Here is a 23813-nt window from a genome sequence, read left to right as displayed (position 1 = left end):
CTGACAGAACTTGAGGACTGATGGGAAATAGATGGGGAAACAGTGGAAACAGTGTCAGACTTTACTTTGGTGGGCTCCAAAATCACTCCAGATGGTGATTGCAGCCATGAAATTAAAAGACGCTTACTCCTTGGAAGGAAAGTTATGACCAACCTAGATAGCATATTAAAAAGCAGAGACATTACTTTGCCAACAAAGGTCCGTCTAGTCAAGGCTATGGTTTTTCCGGTGGTCATGTATGGATGTGAGAGTTGGACTGTGAAGAAAGCTGAGCACCGAAGAATTGATGCTTTTGAACTGTGCTGTTGGAGAAGACTCTTGAGAGTCCCATGGACTGCAAGGAGATCCAACCAGTCCATTCTGAAGGAGATCAGCCCTGGGATTTCTTTGGAAGGATGATGCTGAAGCTGAAACTCCATTACTTTGGCCACCTCATGCGAAGAGTTGTCTCATTGGAAAAGACCCTGATGCTGGGAGGGATTGGGGGCAGGAGGAGAAGGGGACGACAGAGGATGAGATGGCTGGATGGCATCACCAACTCGATGGACGTGAGTTTGAGTGAACTCCGGGAGTTGGTATGGACAGGGAGGCCTGGTGTGCTGTGATTCATGGGGTCGCAAAGAGTCGGACACGACTGAAGCGACTTAGCAGCAGCAGCAGCAGCAGGAAGCGTAAGTGGAGCAATGAAGGCAGAAGCATTTACATTACAGTGGCTCAGAGAGTGAAGAGAAAGCAAGAAGTTGGGGCAGTAAATGAAATAAATTCTTTCAATAAATTTGACTGTGAATTGGCAGTTTGCATAGATAGGCTAGTCTAAATAGGAAGTAGACATGTGGTGGTGGTGGAGTCGCCAAGTCGTATCCAATTATTTTACAACCCGGCGGACTATATATAGCCTGCCAAGCTCCTCTGTCCATGGGATTTCCCAGGCAAGAATATTGGAGTGGATTGCCATTTCTTTCTCCAAGGCATCTTCCTGACCCAGGCATCAAACTCACATCTCCTGCATAGGCAGGTGGATACTTTACCACTGAGCCACCAGGGAAGTCCGCGGACATGTGGTAGGAACTATTTAATAATTGTTTTCAAAGACAAAAGAAACCTGAGTGCACTTCAGTGCTGATGGAAGGAGCCATTTACATTAGAGGCAGGCATCAGACTTCTCAGAACCTGGTCTCTAAGAAACAAAGCAGAGAGTTACAAGTGCATAACCAGGGGAGGGACGCTTCCTCCACTTTAATTGAACAGAAGAGTGATTGTCAATACAGGTAAGTTCCTGTTTTGGTGGCTGAAGTTTGATGGATCTGACAGCTTCTCTTTTCTCTTTGAAGGTAGAAAAGAGGTCAGCTGCTGAGAGTTAGGGGAGAGGCAGAGTTGGAAGAGGGGAGACCCACTAAAAGAAACAAAAAGATAATCAGCTGACCCAGAATTTTATTGTGTCAGAAACTTGGTTTTCTTTCTTTTTCTGCTAGATCTCAGCAGTCAGCTGGGCAAAAGATAGATCCAGTTGAAGTGGAACACATGCACTTCCCATGTATTCCTAAATGTCTTCCTTCAAAAGAAGGAAGGCATGTCCATGCTTGCAGTAGTTCTGTAACGCCCCTCAGCCACTGTGCTTTTGAGCAGCTCTTCTGTACTCCAGGAGCTCTGTTCGCAACCCTGCACTGCCCTTCTTTTAAACCCTCTCAATCCCCTTCTTGTTTGCCCCCTCCCTGCCTATCATGTCCTGCCTGTTATTATTGACGTGCTTGTCAACCTCCCACCTATTCCAAGGGAGGCATCTAATGTTCAGAGCGTCTACTATGTATCAGACACTGAATTATTTTCACTTTGGCGGCATCACTTATGTCTCCCACCACAGAGGGGAGGGGTGATGTTATCCCAACTCTTACAGAAGAGGAAGTTAAAGCCAGGAGACCCTCCGGTCACATGGCTACTAAATGACCAAGTAGGGATGAGATCCCAGTCTGTCTGACTCCAAAGCCCATTACTCTATGCTGTGAACTCCTGGGGAGCAGGCAGTGTTCTGACTCTCACCCATCTCATGGGAACTCAAATAGCACTTTGCACATGGAAGAAGCTTGGGAAATATTGATTTGAACTATGACCTGACTCCCTGCATACTTTAGTGCTCTGGCATTTTGGGGTGTGCCCAGCTTTCCCCAAAGAAGCTGTTCCACTCTGCTTGGTAGAAGACATGCTCTTCAGGTTCAGCCATGGCACCAAGTTTGCTTGCTTTCTTCTAGAGAACTTTTCAAATAATTTTTTATTGATTTATTTTTGGCTGTGCTGGGTCTTCACTGCTGTGAAGGTTTTTCTCTAGTTGTGGGAACCCAGGGCTACTCTGCAGTTTCAGTGTGCAATGAGACAGGCTCTAGGGCGCCTGGGCGTTAGTAACTGTGGCATGTGGACTCAGCAGTGGCAGCTCCCAGGCTCTAGAGCACAGGCCCAATAACTGTGGCACTTGGGCTTAGCTGCCCGAAGCATGGGGGATCTTCCCAGATCAGGGATCAAACCTGTGTCTCCTGCTTTGGCAGGCAGATTCTTTACCACTGGGCCACCAGGCAAGCCCCAGATAACTTTTAGCAATCCCATCAGGAGTCTTAATGAGTTGTACTGATAGTGTCAACAAAGAAACCACCCAACAGACTCTCAATGTGATCATTAACAGATTACCTAAGATTAACAGAAGCATGACTAAATTCCAACCAAAACCACCCTCTTTTCATTTTTCAGGAATATAGTATGTATGGCTGGTGGGTCGGAGAACTGAACAGCCTCATTGGGATTGTTCCAAAGGACTATCTCACCACTGCCTTTGAAGTGGAAGAAAGATGAAGCCCAGGTATCAGAACCATGCCAATAGACTTGTTGGCCATGCCTTCATTTCTCTGTGAAGGATGAGAGTTGCCAGTGAAGTAACTTTTCTTCATTTCCAAAAGCGATGACAGTAATTTACCATTGAAAGAAGCTAAGTCTGTAATTGTTTTTCCTAAATTGGGGGACTGTCAGTCAGGATTAGATTCAATAACGTGTGACAGAAAACTCAAAATAACAGTGATTTAATTAACACAGAAATTTATTTTTCTCTTCTGTAAGAATCTGGAGGTAAGTAATCCAAGGTGCTCAGGTCCCAGGTACCTTCTCTTTTTGCCACACTGCATGTGGTCAGCATTGCCATGGTTACCTAATGGCCCAAGATGGATGCTCCAGTTTCAACTATCATGTCAGTTTCCTACCCAACAGGAGAGAGAAAGGAGACACGCACCTCTCTCCTAAGGACACCTCAGATACGTTGCACACGCCACTTCTGCTTATATCCCATTGGTCAGAACTCGGATATACAGACACCCCAAGCTACAAAGAAAGTTTCTTCTAGGTAGAACCTGTATCCAGCATAAAAGTGGAGTGGTCGGGAGGAGGAGAGGCACTAGTAAATTTAAAAGGAGAGAATAAATATTGGAGAGCAATTAGGAATGTTTGCCACAAGGATGGATCTGGGTTTCTTTATCCACAGCTCTCAAATCCCGGGCAACATTTCCCCCAAATGCCCATGTATTGCAATATGATTGGCAAAGATTAGGAATCCAGTATAAGGATTCCTATGGAACATAATCAAATTAACTTTCAGGTAATAATACAGGCTTCCCTGATGGCTCTGCAGGAAAGAATCCACCTGCCAATGCAGGAGACATGGGTTCAATCCCTGGGTCGAAAGGACCCCCTGGAGAAGGAAATCGCAACCCACTCCAGTGCTTGTGCCTGGGAAATTGCATGGGCAGAGGACCTATAGACCATGGGGTTGCAAAAAGGCAGACATGACTTAGCAACTAAACAAAAAGACTGTGGGTTGCATTTTATGAGCAAGAACCACATTATACCACATTAAGCAGCAGAGTGCGTGCGCGCTTTGGGTGGGATAACACATGATTAGAATTAGGATGGTGGTGGAGGACACCAGGGCTCCATCTTCCAACCTGAAGCAGGAGCTGCCTTTCTTGCTGGGGGTGGGGGGTGGCCCGTGTGACAGTGACAGTGACGGGCCTCGGGACCTTCCAGACCAGGGCCACTCGAGTGGCAGCAGCAGTGTCCTAGCTGCGCATTTAGGACGTTGCATAAGGAGAGCTCTCACTCTCTAATGCCCTTGTACGATCACGAGGCGCCAGCTTGCGCCTCTCACTCAAGGTCTGACTTTATGACTTTCCCAGTGAGGACTCCATTTCTAGGCCCTGAATGCAGAAGAGTTGGAATTTCTCTTCAAATCTAAATAAATTCTCCCTACGTCACTCTGTCATTTACTTAATGACAAACTTGTTTCTCTCCTCGTTCTCTTTGACCCAACAATTCCACATCTAGGGGTTTATCCTACAGGTGCACTTGCACACAGGCAAAATAATATGCACACAAGGTTACCTGTAATAGCAAACCACTGGAAATGACTTAAACGTTCAATAGAGACCTCCCCAAGGAACTGTAGTAATTCATAGAATTGAAAACTATGCAACAGTAAGGAAAAAAAAAGCGCTCCACACCTATGGAATACATTCTGAGATATGTAGGTAAGTTAAAAAAAAAAAAAAGTAGTAAAAGGTAGGTCTAATTTGCTCCATCTGTGTAAAAAAGGGAGTCTCATTGCTTCTATATGTATGAGATTGTATGAGATATCACTGGAAGGAGAAAGATGATGATAACACTGTTTGCCTCCAACGACAGAGAAATTACATGACTGTGAGACAGGGTAGGAGGGAGACACTTTTTACTCTACACCCTTTTATATCTTCTATGTTTCGAATCATAAAAGCAGATTTATGTGTGTTTCCCCGTTTAGGACACGCATCCTTCTCTCTACCCTGCCTTTATGAAGAAACGGAGAGCCCACTCTCTACCCCTGCCAGCCCACCACCACCACCACCACCTCTTCTCTTTAGAGAAGAGACCCAAGCCACTGACACCCCTGCACAGTGAACGTAAACCACCGTAAGACAAGTGAGAAGAGGCCTCTTCAGCCGACCTGTTACTAAACCTGCCTCCACACAGCTGAGCCATTGCTAAACGTGTCCACACACCCACCTCTGCCTTTTCCACAGGCTTGTCTCAGAGAAGGTGAGAGAGAAGGAAGCCTTTGGAGGAAGAAATTGCTGGTTGCTTTGGCTGGTTTCAAAAGCACAAATAAACTTCTGATTTGGTTCTTTACCCCGTGTGATGGAGTTGTGTTTCTTTTTGTAAACTGGGATCAAAATGCTGGCTCTGGGCATTCTTATCACCTCCAAACAACATGGGAAGGAACAGCCCGAGAGAAAACGAAAGCCCACCTACTTGGTTATTTTTATCTTTTGTGCTCACTCTGTCTGAAATGAGACAGGGCCAAAAGCACGTCCTTGGAGTCAGCACATTGGAGAGTTCCTTTTGGGGCCTCAATTACCAGCCCCAGTGTCCTGCAGGCTGAGGAAGTGCTGTGGGGAAGGCTTGTGTCTACGCAGCCCTGTTTCCTGGGGCTAGCACTCAGGGTGTCTGTGCCTGGAAGAGGCAGCAAAACATAATGGCTAAGAACATAACTTTGAGGGTTTCCCAGATGGTCTAGTGAATGGGCATCCACTTTGCAGTGCTGGGGACACCGGTTCAATCCCTGGTCCCAGAAGATTCCACTTGCCTCAGAGCAACTAAGCCTGTACACCGCAACTACTGAGCCTGCACTCTAGAGCTTTCGAGCTGCAACTGCTAAAGCCAGTGCACAGCAAAGAAGGCCCAGGACAACCAATAAATAAATAATAATTTTTAAAATTTTTGTTTAAAAAAAAAGAACATAACTTTGATGGACTTCCCTAGCAGTCCAGTGGCTAGGACTCGGCACTTTCACTGCCGGCCCAGGTTCAATCCCTGGTTTCCCAATCCTGGGAACTAGGATCCCGCAAGCCATGTGGGGTGGCCAAAAAAAAAAAGAAACTCTGGGATCAGCCTGGAAACAAATTCCTCACCTTAGAAGGGGTATACTCCATCTCACTGGGTCATTAAGAGATTAAAGGAGTTAATAAGTGTAACATACCTGGGACACCATCTGGCACATAGTAACGGCTCAATAAGGTTTAGTTATTATTAATGCCTGACCCTCTACACAAGAAATGTTGAGAGATGGGCAACTGAGCAGCTAAGGAAATTTCATCTTCAAAGCTTCTCCTATTCAGAGCTGTCCTGGATTGGCAGTATCCTTTGTCCCTGCCATCTCATAGCCCTGCAGTAAGATACTACTTCATGTCACCAAAGAGAGAAACTGGGAACAAACAGGGATGTTGTTAGTGGATTCCAGGTTTCTGAAAAGGTCCTATGCCAGCTATTCATTTCCAGATTTTTCTGACCCAGGAGTAAAACAAAAGGAAGCTTTGTGTATATGTGATGGATAAAGATATAAAAAAAGAGGACCAAAAAAAAAAGAGGACAATTTAGGTCTGGGAGGGGAAAAAATAGAGACAGAGATAAAAGGCACTACAGAACTGTCCGTGACAGCCCCTCAACTTTACACAGGGTGCCAAAGGAGAAGCAACCACTAGGTGGCAGCAGATGCGCAGATGAACCAAAGGGAACCAATTGCCTTCTGTTTTAGGAACATTTGCACCAATCCCAACCTACAGGTAAAGACAATGGGCATTGTTCTGAAGTGGTTAACAGAAGGAGCAAACAGAAACCACTCTACCCAATTGCTTCCTCTGTGGAGAATCCTCAGAGTCCCAAGTCCGGAAGGCTGGGTGGCTAAAAGAAGAGAATACCATTGTACCACCACTGTTCCATAAGGAAAGGCAGAAAAGGAGAAACCGGAAGAGAAAGAGGAGGTATCTGGGCCAGGGTCAGAAGAGGTATAAAGAGGAGCGAGGTCAGGTGCTTCTCCACTCTGCACAGGTGGGGACACTCGGTGGCATGACCTTTAAAACAAAGCCCCCTCACCGCGATAGTCCTTTCTGTACCTGCAGACCTGAGGAAATCATCCGCCAAACTACAAGGGTCTTCTGGCACCTCCATCTACCTCCCCACGCTCACATCCTCGCTGCAAAAGAGGAAGAAGAAAGACTCGCCCTAAAAGAAACAAGTGGACCAACTGGGAATCTGGTCTATAGCCAGTTGGCCGTTCCTGACCTTGTTACATGCTGGAAAAGATACAGCAAGTTCAAGACCATCTACAAACAAAGGGCATTCTCTGTGAAGGAGAAAGCAGTGGATTCCTACAGTCTGCCTGAAGCTAAACGTCATCTAGCAGATCTGCTCAATTCCACAGCCACCATCTTAGCCAACAGTCTCAGAAAGCAACTGGTTAATCAGATTACTGCTTCTCTGTTTGACTCCACTAACCAAACCCCCACCTTACTGCCTGTGACTAACTGGATAACTGGGGCATTAGAGCACTTAACGAACCACATTATATGTAGGATGGCTTTTGAACAGCCACTAACTGCACTAGCACATGAAACTCGAGAGGGCAGAGGGCACAAAGTGGGACACCTTTTTCCTTCCTTGATTTTATGTTAAAATAAGAAAGCTAAAATCCTGTATTTAAGAAGCAAATGTACGGATATCCATTACAGATAAATATCTGTATAAATATCTTTACAGATAAATAATAATTAACACAGAACTTACCAACATCCACTGGATAATCTGACCTGAGATTGGTACAGTTCGGCCTGCATCATCCAAGTTGATATCTGAGAATACTAAATGCTCTGGAAGCAATCTTTCAGCTACATTTCATTAAAAATACATTTTTCCAGTGTGTTTCTTCTGTCATCCATATAGCAAAACAGCGTAGACACTGTTTTACAATTACCTCAATATTAAATTTTCTGACATGATGGTCTGTCTCTTAGAAATCTGTATTTAATTCAAAACCAACTATATCTTTTCCCTCTGGTGAATAAAAATGGAAAAGACAGGAGAACTCCTATTCAGTCTCATTCCCTAAACCCAGACTTTTGATTCCATTCAAAGTGGAACCAAATCAGTGTCATCCCTCCTGTTAGGAACAGATACCTTGGTAGCTCAGCTGGTAAAGAATCCGCCTGCACTGCAGGAGACCCCGGTTTGACTCCTGGGTGGGGAAGATCCCCTGGAGAAGGGACAGGCTACCCACTCCAGGATTCTTGGGCTTCCCTGGTGGCTCAGCTGGTGAAGAATCACCTGCAATGCGGGAGACCTGGGTTCGACCCCTGAGTCGGGAAGACTCCATGGAGAAGAGAACAGCTACCCATTTCAGTATTCTGGCCTGGAGAATTCCATGGACTGTCACAAGGAGTGGACACGACTGAGCCACTTTCACTTTATGTAAGGAATAGCCTAGATTTCAAGTGTTAACTTTTTTAAAAGCGCATTTAACTTTTTTTACTTGCTCATTTGCACCACCTTAAATGTAGTTAGTCTTTTCAAATGGCAAAACTGAAGATGTGAAAGATGAACAAAAATCACACACAATCTGCTGTTAAAGAGGAAATGACATAAGGAACTTTTGAAAATCGAGGTCTGCTGCACTGCTAATTGAATCACTCCAGTTCTGCTGCTGTGGCAAGACACCCCGGTGACACATTCCCAAAATCCACATTCCACACCAACCACATAATGATAACGCACTGGCGTCACAAAGCCCCTGCCTGCACGGGGGCAGGAGGTGGGACAGTCCTGCTTTTATAAATCAGTCTGAGAATGAGGGAGTTGAAGAGAAGGAAGAAAAGAAAGAAAAGGAACGAACGTATGTTCGTATGTTCTTTCTTTTTCCCCTTCTCATCTTGAGAACAAAACTCCTGGACACCAGGGACAGAGGCGCTTTAATCTCTGGCCAAAAGGAAACTCTCCCTGCGGTCTCCCCACCAGGAGCGACTCTGTGAGGATAAATCTTGAGTGGCACTGATTTGCTAATTCCCAGAGCACCAGCAGACTCTGTAGAGCTGACTTTAGAAAAAGCAGCTGTCTGCATAGAGGATTATCCCTGTTACACAGCCCAGTGACTCAAACTAATTTTCTCATTTGTGGATTACCCTAGTCCCTTGCTTCCCCTCTCTTCTGCCCAGCTATTTCATTTCCCATTAGAATTTACAGAGATTGGGCAGGAAGCTTGAAACTTAAAACTAAAAAGAAAAAAAAAAACTAAAAAGAGACTTTTCTTCTTCAAGGGATTTGAATTAATTCTCCCTGTTTTCCTATCAAAAATTAACTGCTCAGAAAACATGTTTTTGTTTTTGGTTGTTTTTTTTTTTTTAAGTTAGTATGAACTGACTACCCTTTTGCTACTCTTGGGATTCAATTAATGATATATTTTAAGATGTGGCCTATTTTGTACCAAAATCCTTTCTAAATATAATGCTCCCACCCCTAAAAAACTATAGTATTTGAGGAAACTAAAGTACAATTAATAGACTATGTAATTTATTTTCTAAATAGTGACATTTTTTGGAAATGAAAGGTGGCATTACTAATAAGGATGCCAGAATTGTAGGTGTAAACAGGGATGAGTGGTCACCCTAAAAATATGCCAAAATAGGTTATCTAGTCACCAGGGGAGTGGGCAGCAGATAGAGAGATGAACTGGTTCTCCTGGTACAATGCTTGGCGACATTCCTTCTCCCCTGCAGGGCTGGCCTCTAGGCAAACCCTGCCAACCAGGCTCTCATTTCCTGATGCCCAGGCTGTTCTGAGAGGCCTGGTGTCTCTGGCATCAAGCTGCTCACGGCAGTGGCCAGCCGTCGGCAGCTGTGTGTGTTCACTCCCTCACGGGGCCCATCACGGCCTGCCACCCCACCACCTGGCAGAGTGCCACCGAGGGAAGCATTCTGTGGCACCGGGCAATACTATGCCACTTCCTTGCCTCCCACGATGGGAGTGAGTTCCAAGAGGTTTCTAGTGCAAGTCCTCAAAGAAGGCATCTGGTTCCACTGCAGATCCTCTTAGCCTGATGGTGAGCAGCTGGACACCTTTTATCCCCCACATGCGATCATGGAACAGAAAACAGGCTACAAACAGCTCCCTTTGAACCACAGTCAGGCGCAGGCATTGCTCTGCCCTGAATCACCGACATGGCACATGCACACCACCTACATTTCCTGGATGCCGCCCACAGTGGGCACCCTGCTCAGCCTATCGTTAATATACTCCACCTCCAAGAAAGCACCTGGCATCTGGAGATTTGGGATCACTTCTTCCACATCTCCCAAGCAGTGCAGTGGAGGCGACTCATCGCTTACTGCTTCATTGTTGATACGGGGCTTCTCAGCGTGGCACTACTGAAATTGGGACCAGATAATTTTATGTTTAGGGGGCTGTCAAATGTTCAGCCACTCTACCCACTAGATGCCAGTACTGATCCCCCCAGCTGCCTCCACCCTTTCTGACAGGAGTGTCTCTAGACATTGTCAGATGTGCCCTGGGAATAAAACCACCCCGGTGGAGAACCACTGTCTCAAGGCATATGGATTTGCTTAGGTCCAAGTAAGAGAAACTGCCTTGTCTTCTAAAAGGCTGCACTTCAGCCACTACATTAGTGACAGGGAGAGGCTTAGAAGTTGGAAGGACAGAGTATAACTGTCATGAATTCTTCAGGGTTTAAAAACCAGCAAGCCAGCCCCCATGTGCAACAGGAACATGGAGATCTGCTCACCTGCACTGCCGCGGAACCGCACCACAAGAGTGATGTTCTCGAAAGAATATACTGGCGCTTTCTGATTCAGAGAGCTGCACCACAGTGAGTCCCGTAGTAACTATCCTTTTTCCTGTTTCTGTAGCAGAAACCTAGAAGGGGTGCCCTGAAAGTCTCAATCAGGACTGAATTTTAACCCTGTATACTATTTCAGAGCAAGAAGCCCAGGTTCCCAGAACTGGCACAGAATCCGCGGCGGTGTGAGGGCCCACGCTGGATCCCTGCGCTTGGTCTGGGGCTGGTGCGGTGCCGACTGCTCGTCCTGGGCAGAGTTGGGGGTCAGGACAGTCATCTTAAGGCTATGATTTTCCTGATCCTTCGTGCTAGTTTAGGGGAAAGTCCTCTCTTACAGAATGGCTCCCAGGAGCTCTGTGAAGAATCAAAAAATAAAAACACAACCAAAACCCATCACCTTCTCAGGAGGCCAAAAGAAGATGAGGGGTCCAGGACCTTTGTCTCTGCCTGCAGAGGGCAGACTGAAGGGCCAGCCAGAGCCCTGTCCACGCTGCCTCCCATGGGCCCCGAATCTGAGGCACCTGGAAGGGTTATTAGCAGGATTGGAACTCATCCCTCTGCTGGGACTAGATCATAATTACAGTAATTTTCTAACAGAGCTCAGCAGTAGGACTGTTTAATCAGCATCTGACTCCCTTGTGTTCCCAGCCCTCATCACTCAAGGAGAGGAGTGGGATGGCTCTTAAAGAGACAGTGCCTGCCTTTCAACACTGCTAACAGATGTGCCCTAATTGGTAGAATATATCTAAGTCTTGTAGCTTGCAAGCAGGTTACATTGCCTCCAACAAACCGCTGCAGGCTCTCACTATTCTTGGCCTTCTGCTGGAGGGATTCGGGTCAGGCTGCTGGTGGGCCTGGTTTCCCGCGCCAACCAGGCCACCAGGGGAAGGGACACACACGGGGCTGGAGCATTAAAAGCCTGAAACACTTACAACACACACAAAAAGGCTCTAACTAGCTGGCCCCTTCGAAAGGCTGTTTAAAAGAAAAAGTCGAGCAGGCTGAAAATAGGAAGGAGTGACTTTAACAGCCGCAGGTAAGGACTGGTACTCCACAGACCACAGAAGCATCTCCTGCTCCTGCCCTTCCCCGGGGCGGAGCCCTTGCAGGCCTTCGGGCGCTCCTTTACTCTCACAGTCGCTTCCCCGACTCGCCACTTACGACACACCTCCCTCGCTGCCATGTCAGCGCCCGTCTCCTCCTTTGCTGGGGGAAGCGGACCTGGGTTCCCCTGAGCAGAAGGGAGCAAACTGACTCTGCCCACTGAGCCAGGTGCGCTGTCTCCTACAAACGCAGCACTTTTCACCCTCTGGAGCATAAACGGTCCAAGTTTATTTATCTTGACGTTTGAGGTTCCAGCCTTCCAACTCCAAATCCAGCCGTTACTGAGGGGGAAGCGGTTGTCCTCATGGGTTACTTCTCCTGCTGCCCCGCTGGTGAGCCCAATGGACACCTGGTCACGGGAGCAGCTGACAACTGTTCCTTGGAGAGAAGAGCTGGGGCAGGATGAAGATGCGAGAACATGGTGGGGGTGGGGGGGGTTTCACAGCAGATTGAAAAACCCCTCAGCAAAGAAGGTACAGTTGTAAACAGAGCAGGAAGAGGGACACTCATCCCCAGCTCAAAGAAGGGTTACCTCGAGCCAGGTGACACTCTCCCTACAGAGCCAGTCTCTGCTGGCAGAAGGCTGCCTGGGGAGGTGGCTGAGGATCAGTGCCCAGGCGTCCCGAGCTTGCCCTGCAGGCTCCTCAGCTTGGTTTCAGCGGTGCCTCAGTTGGCTGCTCATACATAAATCTGCAGACGCCACTCCGGCTCAGTGAGACATCCCCGTGAGGCAGGCTGGGGGCTGGGCTGCTTCCATTCCTACCTCCAACCTCTCATCCTCCCGGTCCACTGCCCTCCCCACTCCTGGGTGTTAAGAATATTCAGCAAGAGCATGTAAACAAATTCACAAACATGGAACTAAACTTACTGTCCACTCAGACTGTTAAAGTCATAGTCACCTCCTAAGCAAAGCTATGGGAGCGGGTACGAGGCACCTGGGGCTAGGCGGTGTAGCTCTAAGGCCTTGGCGGTGAGCGAACTTTGGAGTGTGGAGGATTTCTGAGAACAACTCTGAAAAGATCTGTGGGGGAGTTTTTTTCTCCTTGAACAGTGGAGGACTTAGCTATCCCTGGTTTGGGCCGTACCGCACACAGGATGTCCCATCTGCACTGCCGCACATGAGATCTTTAGTTGCAGTAGGCAAACTCTTAGTTGCAATATGTGGGTTCTAGTTCCCTGACCAGGGATCGAACCTGGGCCCCCTGCATTGGGAGCATGGAGTCTCAGCCACTGGCCCACTAGGCAAGTCCCCAGCTTTTTTTTTCAAGATTTTTTTTGGGGGGAAAAAGAATCTTGTTTTACAGAAGTTGGGAAGTATCTCTTCCCAGAGTTCTCTTCCCACAGTTCTACCTGAAACATACTTTTAAAAAACCATGATCAGCTCAGTGTCCTCACCTAGAAGATAAGGGTCATACTTCCCCTGCCCCCTCCTCATTGGGCACCGTGGTCAAATAAACAATGTGTATGAAACTCATTTTCACACAAGAAAACCCACCTCCTCCTACACACACCTACACACCTACACACACACCCACACACACTTCCTCCCACCAAACAAAAGGAAACCTATGACTTTGGGATCACTTATCCTGTGTTACAGGAGATGAATAGACTTGGGCCACATAAGTAAGTGTCAGAAGAAAGATGACAAGAGGCTTCCCTAACAGTCCAATGATTAGGACTCTGTGCTTTCACTCTAGGGGGCAAGGGTTCAATTCCTGGTCAGGGAACTAAGGTCCCACATGCTAAGCGAGATAAGCAAAAAATAAAATTAGTACAGTGACTGTAAGTCAGACACAGAACCTACCTCAAACCCAAATTCTAACAAAAACATATTTCCATTCTACAAAACAGCCCAGCAGGCCACTGCCCCGAGTAGCTCCCCATCCTCCCTACAGAGGCTGTCAGCCACGGCAGCAACCGCGCACACACCAGGACAGAGCAAGACGGGGGAGCAGCAGACGGTGCTGCCGAGATGGGGAGGAAGCCCATCCCTGCTGTCTTTCTGGTAACTCTAGGCCCACGTTACTAGAAAAGCTCTCCCCCTATAGGACATCTCCTTCCATGGCCTACACTCAACTCTGCACAAGACAGCGGCGGGACGGCGCCTGGCCTTAGATTAACTGAGGTCCTGCTGTATGCATTGCTGACAATGGATCATTAAAAAAACCAGGAGTCAGAAAGATCGCATCCGTGTCTTTGACCGGCTCCTGCTGTCCCAGCAGCCAACCCTGCTGGCAGGACTGGCTGCTGAGCACCAACTCCAGGAAGAAAAGGCGTGAACAGAAGAAGCCGACCCAGCTTGCTGTTTTTTGGCTGAGTAGGGAATTGACACAGACCACCTCCGGCTCCTGTCTGGAAGTTTCGAGATCAGAGAGCTTCAAGCACAGCTGGGTTCACAGCTGCACCATTTGGAGCATTGGACTCATTAATATTCATGAGTCATCCCCACCAATCGGCAGAGCGGATGCCATTAGCTTAGCATCTGTCGGGTTTTTGTGAGGGCTGTGTATGGAGTTTTTTTCCCCTTTTAAATGAACTTCTTTTGACATTTTGGATTTGCCTCTGTAGGCTTTCTATCCTCGCCTTGCTCTGCTGCGTCATATAAAAGAGAGACCCAGGGGAGGCAGGCAGAGAAGAGAGATGAGTCCCAGCCAGGGCTCGGCATCTGCCTGTTGACAAACTTTATTTCTCTTTCAGCACCTGGCACCTCAGACAGGCTGCAAGGATGGAAGCAGCATCAGGTAAATTACACCTAACAAGGTTCGTGCCATCACTGCGAGAAGAGCTGGATCCTGCCTCTTTGGAAGGCAGTCCTTCCTCCAGCGGTGAACTGGAGCTGCCCACACAACGCAGGAGAGCTGCCGAGCACAGTTCTGAACCATTATTTCCACGCTGATAAATTCATGATTTATGAAAGTGACTACCGCCAGCCCTCAATGCCTCCTCCACCGCTACAGCTTGTTAGACACCAACTGCAGCAACAGTCTTAAATACTTGAATTTTATTTCAGGCCAAAGCCTCTGAACTAAATGCCATGACAGTCCCACAGCATAGGCGAGTAGTAGAAGAGCCCACGGACAGGGTGCAGGGGCCAGGGGAGGGAGGGGCGGGCGAGATGGAGAAGAACCACACACAGACGCCAGGGCAGATAAGCAGAACGCCAGCGGCACTCGTCTCCTCCAGCTCCAGCTCTCAGAGGAGAGAATTACGGCAGCAGGAGGGCATGACGCCTCATTGTCTGAAGGAAGGCGTGTTGGTTCTCATCTCCATCCCCAGAGCCCTCTCTCCAGGCAGAAACAAAGCCCCTGCACCCCACTGGACTGAACAGACGGCCTCCCGCAACACAGCAGAGGGACACGTGGTGGCTGAAGCCCTGGGGAAAGGGAGCTGTTACTAAGGGAGAAGAAAAGGATTCAAACAAGAAAGGAGCTCAGCTAACCCTGCAGAGAAGACAGTCCATCTCGGCTTTATAACCAGAGAGGCAGGGACAGTCCAGGGTATCTTTTCCAAAACAAAGCCCCCTGAATCGTTCCCTGTCCTTTGGCTGTGACCAAGCCTTTCTCTTTCGTGGATGGCCACAAGCTATTTCACAGGTCTCAGGCCCCATACAGCCAGGCCGAGGTCCTGGGATGCGCAGGAAACCCCAATGTCAGGAGTCACAGCACCGTTCCATTCAGTGGTTTTGAGTGGAGGAAAAGCAAGGAGGTGGGAGAAAAAATATTCACCCCCCTGTCCATGCAAGGAGGTAGCAAGAGGCCAGCCACCCAGAAACCAGTGCTCCAGGGACTTCAGCAAAAACATAGCCAGTTGGAACACAATGACACAACAGAAACACAAGCATTTCTGCTGGAGCAATCTCTGATAAGGTAGCTTAAAATGTGCCACCTACAGGTCCCCAACCAGTCACCTGAGACAGTGCTCCTGGACCCATTAACAAACATCTAAAGAAATTCAGCTTCCAGGAGAGTAAATTCGGGGTTTGGCTCAGAACCAACAACTCCTGGGTCTTGTGCTTAACTTACGAACACCTGCACAGTGTCTTATCCCTATCGAAGAAGCCTGAGGAGTTATGAACAATCTCCACAGAACCAACTTGAGCAGAGGCCATGGTAAAACAGGAAGCGGACCAGCCTCCCACCACCAGCCTGTGCCTAACCCCGCCTGAGCAAGTCTCCCTGCCTGCATCGCCTTCATCCACCTCCGAGCAGAACCCAGAGCTCCAAGGAGAGCTCACTTTTCCAAAACTGTTTCCAACTGACCAGGATCCAAAGGCACAGCATGGTCCCCTCCCAGGACTCTCCTCACAGGCTGAGAAGCAGAGATTCCCTCATCAGGTCTTGCAAAACCACAGCATGATGGAGAGGAGGTGGGTGGGAGAGTGGGGCTCTCCAAGGGAGGAGCCTCAGAGTCAACCACAGGAGCCCACACCTCGAACTGATCCTTTTCTTCCCCAGGAGGTGGTGAGGGAGAGCTCCTCCGGCCGGGTCTTGGGAGAAAGCAACAACTGGAAAAAAGTGGGAAAGGGAAAAGGAGGGCATGAACAGGTAAACAAAAATCAACAAATACAAGTGAACGGACAACAAGGGAGGCCTGTTCATACAAGGAAATAGTATTTGGCCACAGGAAGGAATTAAGTGTTGATATGCCCTGCCTCATGGATGCGCTGGGAAATGGTGCCAAGTAAGAGAGGTCTGTCACAAAAGACCACAGGTATGACTCCACCTGTGTGAAATGTCCAGAATGGGCAAAGCCACACACACACACGGGAAGTAGACAGTGGTTACCAAGGCCTAGGGTCTGGGGTTGGGGAGTGTGGGGAGTCACTGCTAATAGGTACAAGGTTTCTTCAGGGGTGATGAAACTGTTCTAAAACTGACTGTGGTGACGGATGGCTGCATGACCTCGTGAATAAACAAAAACTACTGAGTTGTAAATAAAAGGGTGAGTTTTATGTATATGAATATATCTCAATAAAGTTGTTATCTAAGGAAAACGGGGGTAGGGGGAGAGCATAAAGAACAAAACAAATAAGAAAGCCTTTTTTTCTTTCTCCCCAGCTTGCAATAGGAGAGTCATCTCCCAGGGATGAGTCAGCACAGACCCAAGGCTCTCATGCATGGGATGACAGGGGCCCTCCTGAAAGGCCACCAATGCCATGACCTTACTTTCCCTACCAATGGACACCTCACTGGCCCACGTTACAGTAATCCTAGCCACTGGTGTCTCAAAAAAGAGCATTCAGTTACCTCTTAGGCTGGTCTCCTTCAGCCAGGTGAGAGGAGCCCCGTCTCTCTTCCTGGGCCCAGCCGCAGTTGGACATAGCGTAGCGCAGAATGGCGTCAGAAACGGACATGGGGCTCCGGCCCTGCACGCAGGCTTCTATCTCGGGCACTGAGAGCTGGCTTTGCAGGAAGAGGTGTAACTGGCTGTCTGACAGGAGGACCACACTCTGCAGGACCCTGGGGCAGACATAGGCAGAAGAGCGCAGAGCGTCAGCCTCACAGCAGCTGGCCCAGCCCCATCCTCTGAGGCCTCCTGGCGTGAGTGAGTGCTGAGGGCACAAGCATCTGACACAAACATGCCTGTGTGTTCCTGGGGGCCATTCTGCACAGCGCACACACCCCTGCCACCCCCAGAGGCAAATGCCAGCCCTCCAAGTCCACTCACTTTTCAAGGAAGTGCTGCAGACCTTGTCGTCGCTTCTCAATGAACTCATCTGAGCTGCCAAAGAAGGTTGACTTGCCAGGAAGTTCAGGTACAGGCCTGTGAGATCACACAACGTAACACATACCCAAGATAAGTAATATCCCAGTCACTCCAGTCCCTGATCAAGGAAAGCCCCTAAAAAGAGACACAAATCAACACAAATAGCATTTGATAAGAGGGCAAGGGCAGAGGGTTAACACTGACTGATGACACGCCTGGAGTCAGGCACTGTGCTAAATGTCTACAAACCTCATCTATCCTCCTTAAAACCCTGTGAGAAAGATGTCAGCGTACCCATTTTAATGGTGAGGAAATAGAGAATTTGAGTAAATCTCCCTATGCCACACAGCTAGTAAGTAAGCAGCAGAGCTGGCATCTGAACCAAGCCTAGGACTTACAAACTCCATGCTGCTAGACACTCTTGTTTTCAGAACCCACTCCCACCATCAACTACTATTTCAAAAGGAAGATACTTGGACATGGAGACATGGAGGATGCTGGGTCCTTGTGTGTAAATTAAGGCTACCATCTCTACTCCCGAAAGATCACATGCTTGGAATTTTCTAAAAGTAGTCAGGTTGCAGCAACTTATCCACAAACTCTTCCAGCCTCCCTAGCCTCTCCTGTGAGGCATGGCACATGCTTGAAATAGCAGGCCAGACTGTAGGATGCAGGATCTGTTCAGAGGAAGTTCTGACTGGCTTATGACGGTGGCCTCATCAATCCCACATGTTAACTAACTGGCTAGGTCGTCAACAGAGTCGCCACAGCCCTCAGTAACCACACTGTGTTGGAATCACTGTCATAAACTGCCTCCAGTTTTAGGGCTTATCTGCAGCATGTAGGTGAGGAGTGAACAACAGTGCTTGTCCTAAGGCTCTCAGTCTGTAGTAACTCTGGATAAAGGTCTCTACACAAAAAAGAAGAAAGGAAAAAAGAAATCACAATTTTTACATATCAAACGGACAGGAACACCATGTGTCAAATTAGTCCAGGTGCTAAAAAGTTCCTGATAACCAGTGAAGCACATTCACACAGCCAGCAGTACCTTTGTTTAGCCCTATGCATATAAAAAAGAAAAATGTTCTTTAGATTTGTTTGGCTTTGTTAGGTCAAAATATTAGAAATGAGAACTCTGTCATTACTTTTTTTCACTGACTTGAAAACATAATTTAAGAACACATTTCTCAGCGACCTTAGTACCTGGCATGCTGCCAAGTTTTCTTCATTGTAAACCCCAGTTGCCAAGGAAGAACCTAAGAAGCCGGTCTCGGACCCAAGAAGGAAGTAAGAGAACTCACACTAAACCCGCATTTCTCTGGAGCTGCTTTCTCAGCCACACAAACTCCCGGTAGCGGCGGCGCACACAGGACGTCTTGGCGGTAAAGGCCTTGCTGTTGGTCTACAGGAGAAAGCATGTGAAAAGGGTTTGGTGGAAAAGCTCAAGTTCACACGAACTCCCCGTCATCCCTCTCACCAAGGACTCAAGTCACCAGGCCACAGTCCCAGTCAAGGGGATCCAAGAAGAGCACAGTGCCACCCAGCAGCCTGAAAACAACTCAGGCAGACCCCAGGCTCTCTCTCCTCTCCTCCTTCCTTTTCTTCTGTCAATACCTCCATAAACAGGTTCTGCTCAGGACTGGCCCTCAGCCCTGAAAGGTATATTGATCCCAATATCAATGTCGGATACACTTACATGAAGGAATATCTTATAATCCACATAAGAATTCCAGGAGCCCTCATTCTGCACGCGGGGGTCCTGAACACGCACAGTGATCACCTCCTAGAGGTAAGAAATGCTCCTTCAGCTTCAGCGCAGCCACATAGTAAGGTGGTTCCAACACACGGGCGGCCAGAGTATTCCACTCAATGCCAACGTTCACTCATTTGTTCATTTATTCATTCAATTCAGCAAATATTTATTGACCACCCTCTATGTGGCAGGTACCATGCTAAGGCACTGGGGGCAGAACAAGGACAAAACACAAAAATCCTTGCCCTCGTGAAGCTTCCATTCTAGTACCTTCCGATGAATAGAAAGTGGAAATGGAACCTCATTTCTCAGTCATGCCTTCACTACTGATTTCCCTCTTCTCGCTTGACTCTGAGCACATCAGAACCACTAAGGCATTATTGTCAGAACACCACCACCGAGCGGTATCTGGCTCTCCCAGAGCCCCTCAAGCTTTCACCCAGATGTTTCCTGGAAATCACACGCTTACCTCCTGCTCTTGGTTCTCCAACATCCTACACCAAAAGCCCATTGGAAGAAAACATCTGATGAGAGACAGGAGATTCAGGATCAGTCTCTGTTAGCATGCCTCTACTCTCACCTCTCTTTGCCAGGGCAAAACCCTGAAAATTTTTAATCGACCCCCCTGGGGAAATCCAGGCAACTTTTTTTGCTCTTGTGTAAAATTTAAGAGGAAGCAAAAAAATCCCCCCACACAAGCTACCGCACACCATCGCTCAGTCATGTCAGACTCTTTGCAACCCTTTGGACTGTAACCCATTAGGCTTCTCTGTCCCTGGGGTTTTCCAGGCAGGAACACTGGAGCAGGTTGCCATTCCCCTCTCCAGGGGATCTTCCCAACCCAGGGATCAAACCCATGTCTCCTGTTGCAAGAGGATTCTTTACCTGCTGAGCTTTTGGGGGAGCCTCCACACACACATGAGCTGGGGGCCAAGCTAAAAGCCCTGAGGGATTTACCTCCCTTCTCAGACCATGGCAGGGACTCTGAACCAGGGGCCACCTCTAGCCAAAACAAGTTCAGGTCAACAATGTCACCTCAGGCGGCCAGAACTGGCAGGCTGAGCTGTAAAACCTTTCTGCCTGAGAACTGCTGGGCCCACACAGCACAGCTCTCTAACTGAGCCTAACATCGCCCCCTCCTGGCTGTCTAGAGAAAACCAAAACCCCACAAACGCAGAGGCTCCTGTCTCCCTTTGTCTTGCTTAAGCACACCCAGGACCCCAGAGGCAGATCTGAGTTGGAGAGTTCCAGGGGCACCTGAGCGGGTTGCCCAGTTGTGACCTTCTCTTAGCTAATTCCGTTTCCAGAACCCAAGCCAACGGTTCTAATCATTTCCTCTCAACATGCGGTTTGTACTTCTGCCCAAGCACCCCAGAGCCGCACAGGTCGACTCAGGATGTTTTCCGCTCCTTTGCAAAGATTCATTAAAGCCTAAGCCACTGATTTCCCCCAATGTGGCAGTTTACATGCGCAGCAACATCGCCCACTCCAACAAGGGGACCATGAAGGCTGAGGCACAGGGTTACTCAAGTCCAAAGGGGCCCATGATGTCACCTTCTGTTAAAATACAGCACTAATCTTGTTACTCCTAGAACCACTTCAACAGCATCCACTCTGGCTGCTGCCTCCACCTCCTTCTCCTCTCTTAAGGGCGGAACAATAAGGTTTAATTTCCCTTTCCAATTTACCTTGAAATGAAAACTGGCTTCAGCCAGTATGTACTGCCAACAAATGATCCAGCCTGGCTCCTGGGAAAACGAGACTATCTCTAAGCTCTCCCTGTCCTCCCCCTACGCCCATTCACACACCCACTCATTTTTACAGTCCCACAATTAATTTTAAACACATTCTCTTATTAGTTCTGCTTTACCATTTGAAGAGCAGTTAATGAGTTTCCTTCTACTTTATGTTGTGCTAACACAAGGCTAACATTTCAGGAGGAGAGGAACTCATCTACACCACAAAATCAGCAGGGCACACAGCTTTCCCAATCTTTTCCAGAATATCAGAAGGTCTCTCCACAACAAGACACTGCATGCAGAGATGAAGCTGCACGATATAGGACAAATCTGGGCTATACAGTCCAGCAAACTGGAAATGCTGTGATTGCGGTGCCATATTAAATAATACACTTGCTGACATTCTGACTTTTCATCTGATGCAGTCACTACCACAAAGGCCCTGAACTGAAAAGTGGGAAATCCCAATTCCATAACAACTGATGTATTACATCCTGGATATAAGCAGGCTAACGGCTGTAACTGAAGAGAGCAGGTCGACTCACTGTGAACAATTAATCCCCTCAGATTAAACAAAAAATTTTTTTCTCTTCTCATTTCAGGCATTTGGTATATTCCCAGCATAGGAGCAAAATTAAATACACTGAAGTATCTTCCCACGAAAGTAAGGGCAAGAAAGATGACAATAAGGAAATCCACACACTAAGTAAAGCTCACGAATCTCCAGGGCCTTGAAAAGTTTGCCAAATTCAGGACCATATTTCAGTAACTAAATGGTCATCACTCAGGCTCAAGAAGAGTGAGTCAAGGGCTCTGAGGGCAAGTGTCTCTCCTTTCTTTTGGGACTCACACCACTTAGAAACAAACACCTATAAACTGACTTAAAAAATATCTGAGGTGGGTAAAAAGTCTGAGGACCCCCAAGATGCTATACACTTAACCCTAAGATTTGGAGAAGGAAATGGAAACCCACTCCAGTACTCTTGCCTAGAAAATTCCATGTATGGAGGAGCTTGGTGGGCTACAGTCCATGGGGTTGCAAAGAGTTGGACACGACTGAGCGACTTCACTAACCCTAAGATTAAAGGGCATTTAGAAAGCTTCCAATGTAACTTTCCTTAAAAACATTGGACAAACACAAAAACCTAGACTTCAAGGAATAATTTCTAGCAGCTACTATTCTCCATCAGCTTCCTCCCTGTAGACCCCACTCCTCAGGAGGAAATGAAGCATTTCTGCCCTTGGAGGAAAAAGAGAAAGTTCTTAATTTTAGCTCTATGATCTGGAAGATGGATCCGTGTGTCACCCAACTAAGGATAGAGTCAGTGGCCCTCCCAGCTACTCATGCAGCGCTAACTACATTTCCTGGGCCCTTTCAATCACGTCTGAAGTTTATTTTCTCCACCTGTACCAGCACCAGTATCTCCGGGGAAAATCCAGTTGTTTGCTATTTATAAAGTAGCCTGTAAGGCTTTCCAGTGTCTAAACAATTCCAGGCAGGAATTGTTACACACTGTTCCAAGGCTTTAGCTCCACAATTTTCACTCCCATTTAAACTAATACTTCAATACTTTCTAAAACTTCAAGAGGCATGTTAAAAAAACAAATCCGAAAAAAAAAAAACAAAAACAAAAAACACAAATCCGGTGATAAAAGTATATAAGCCGCCGAGACTCCCATCCCTTCTTGCTCATTCTTCAGCCCTTGGTGCCGGATAGCAACTCAAAAAGCTCTCCTTCTGAAACACCCACAAGTAGCAGAAGTAGCTCCCCAGGTCTGACCAGCATCTGCCCGTTCTCAGCCAAGCAGCTCTGCTCTATCCTTTTGTTCATCTGTAACTTGCCACTCCTTCTACTTGCAGCTAAGTAACAAAGGTAACACAATCTAGCGCAAGAGCCTCCTGCGTCCCCGTAGAATACTTGCCATTACTCCCAGTCCCAGCGTTTGGGTCAACGTAGCAAACTCCTGTATTCCTTACGAACGAGGAGCCAAAGGACGACGTGGTCCTTATTCCCCTTTGCCTACTAAGCTTGGGGAGTGGGAAGGAAAGATGCTTTATATATTTTATAAAACTAAATGGAAAGCCAGGTTTCCTTCCCTGGATCCGGACCAAGCACCCGTCTTCATCCCGGGAGGTGAGGCTGCTCCTTTCCTAGGATGTCCAGCAAGGTCCCCACCTCAAGCACCACTGCTGACGCTCAAACCCATGGCCCTTATCAGAAAGTAGAATCCACCCCCCGCGAACCCGTCCACGCCCCCTCACCTGAGAGCAGCGCCCACTCCCCACAGCGACACCGCCAGCGCCCCACCATATAGTAAGAGTCCCGGCTTCTCCTTCCGGGTTAGCGGCCGGCGCCCCGGTGCACGTCGGGAGAAGGCTGCAGGCACGCCAATCCCGGGTGCCCAGGGCGCCCCGCCCCCCGCAGGCCCTGGCTCTTAGCGACCAGTACCTCTCGCGGCGGCGCACTCCGCACCGCCCAGGCCCTAGCTGGATTCTGGATCCGGCACCTCTCTCTTGGGGCGCTGCTTGGGGGATGAGGGCGAGGGGAGAAGGGGTTCTGACGTCCAATCCGGAGCCGCGTCCCGCCCATCGTTGTTAAGCGCAGCCAGTCAGTAGCCAAGAAGCGTCCCTGAAGGTCCGAAAGTGGGTCCAGGAGCCGGGAGGTGTGAAAGGTTAGTCAGCGTGGGAGAATTGGGAACGTGGGAGCCTCTCTCTCAGTCTGGAGAGAGTGCTCGTTTGAACCCTGTAGGTTTCTGTTCCCCGGCGGAATTATCAAGGGGTCGCCCACTCAGATTCGAAAACGCGATTGTCCTAGCGAAAGCC

General features: G+C 48.2%; 2 protein-coding genes across 6 annotated transcripts in view; one reads left to right on the top strand and one right to left on the bottom strand.

Annotated features, from left to right (window-relative positions):
* The window catches only part of SKAP1 (src kinase associated phosphoprotein 1), a 292418-nt gene extending 287225 nt beyond the window's left edge, over nt 1-5193 (top strand). Inside the window, exons 12-13 of the mRNA XM_040245595.1 lie at nt 2737-2845; nt 4829-5193. Coding sequence (XP_040101529.1) covers nt 2737-2838 — 102 coding nt within the window. The 3' untranslated portion in view covers nt 2839-2845; nt 4829-5193. The remainder of the gene's footprint in view (nt 1-2736; nt 2846-4828) is intronic.
* A 6440-nt stretch (nt 5194-11633) lies between these two features.
* SNX11 (sorting nexin 11) lies at nt 11634-23509 on the bottom strand. Of its 5 annotated transcripts, none has more exons than XM_040245591.1 (8): nt 23440-23463; nt 19720-19774; nt 19194-19280; nt 18799-18899; nt 17459-17554; nt 17038-17250; nt 16051-16295; nt 11634-12180 (listed from the first exon to the last, which is right to left on the bottom strand). In XM_040245591.1, the coding sequence occupies exons 2-8, from the start codon at nt 19759-19761 to the stop codon at nt 12098-12100; spliced, it is 867 nt and encodes a 288-aa protein (XP_040101525.1). In that variant the 5' UTR covers nt 19762-19774; nt 23440-23463; the 3' UTR covers nt 11634-12097. The 5 variants fall into 5 exon arrangements, with proteins under 5 accessions (XP_040101525.1, XP_040101524.1, XP_040101527.1 ...); XM_040245590.1 differs by lacking the exon at nt 23440-23463 and adding an exon at nt 23207-23389; XM_040245593.1 differs by lacking the exons at nt 19194-19280; nt 23440-23463 and adding an exon at nt 23207-23393.
* Nucleotides 23510-23813: the final 304 nt, after the last annotated feature.

The sequence above is a fragment of the Oryx dammah genome, unplaced genomic scaffold (genome assembly GCF_014754425.2).
Source record: "Oryx dammah isolate SB20612 unplaced genomic scaffold, SCBI_Odam_1.1 HiC_scaffold_8, whole genome shotgun sequence".
NCBI classification, from domain to species: domain Eukaryota; kingdom Metazoa; phylum Chordata; class Mammalia; order Artiodactyla; family Bovidae; genus Oryx; species Oryx dammah.
Note: the sequence above shows the minus strand (reverse complement) of the source record. Positions and strands in the feature narration are given on the sequence as shown.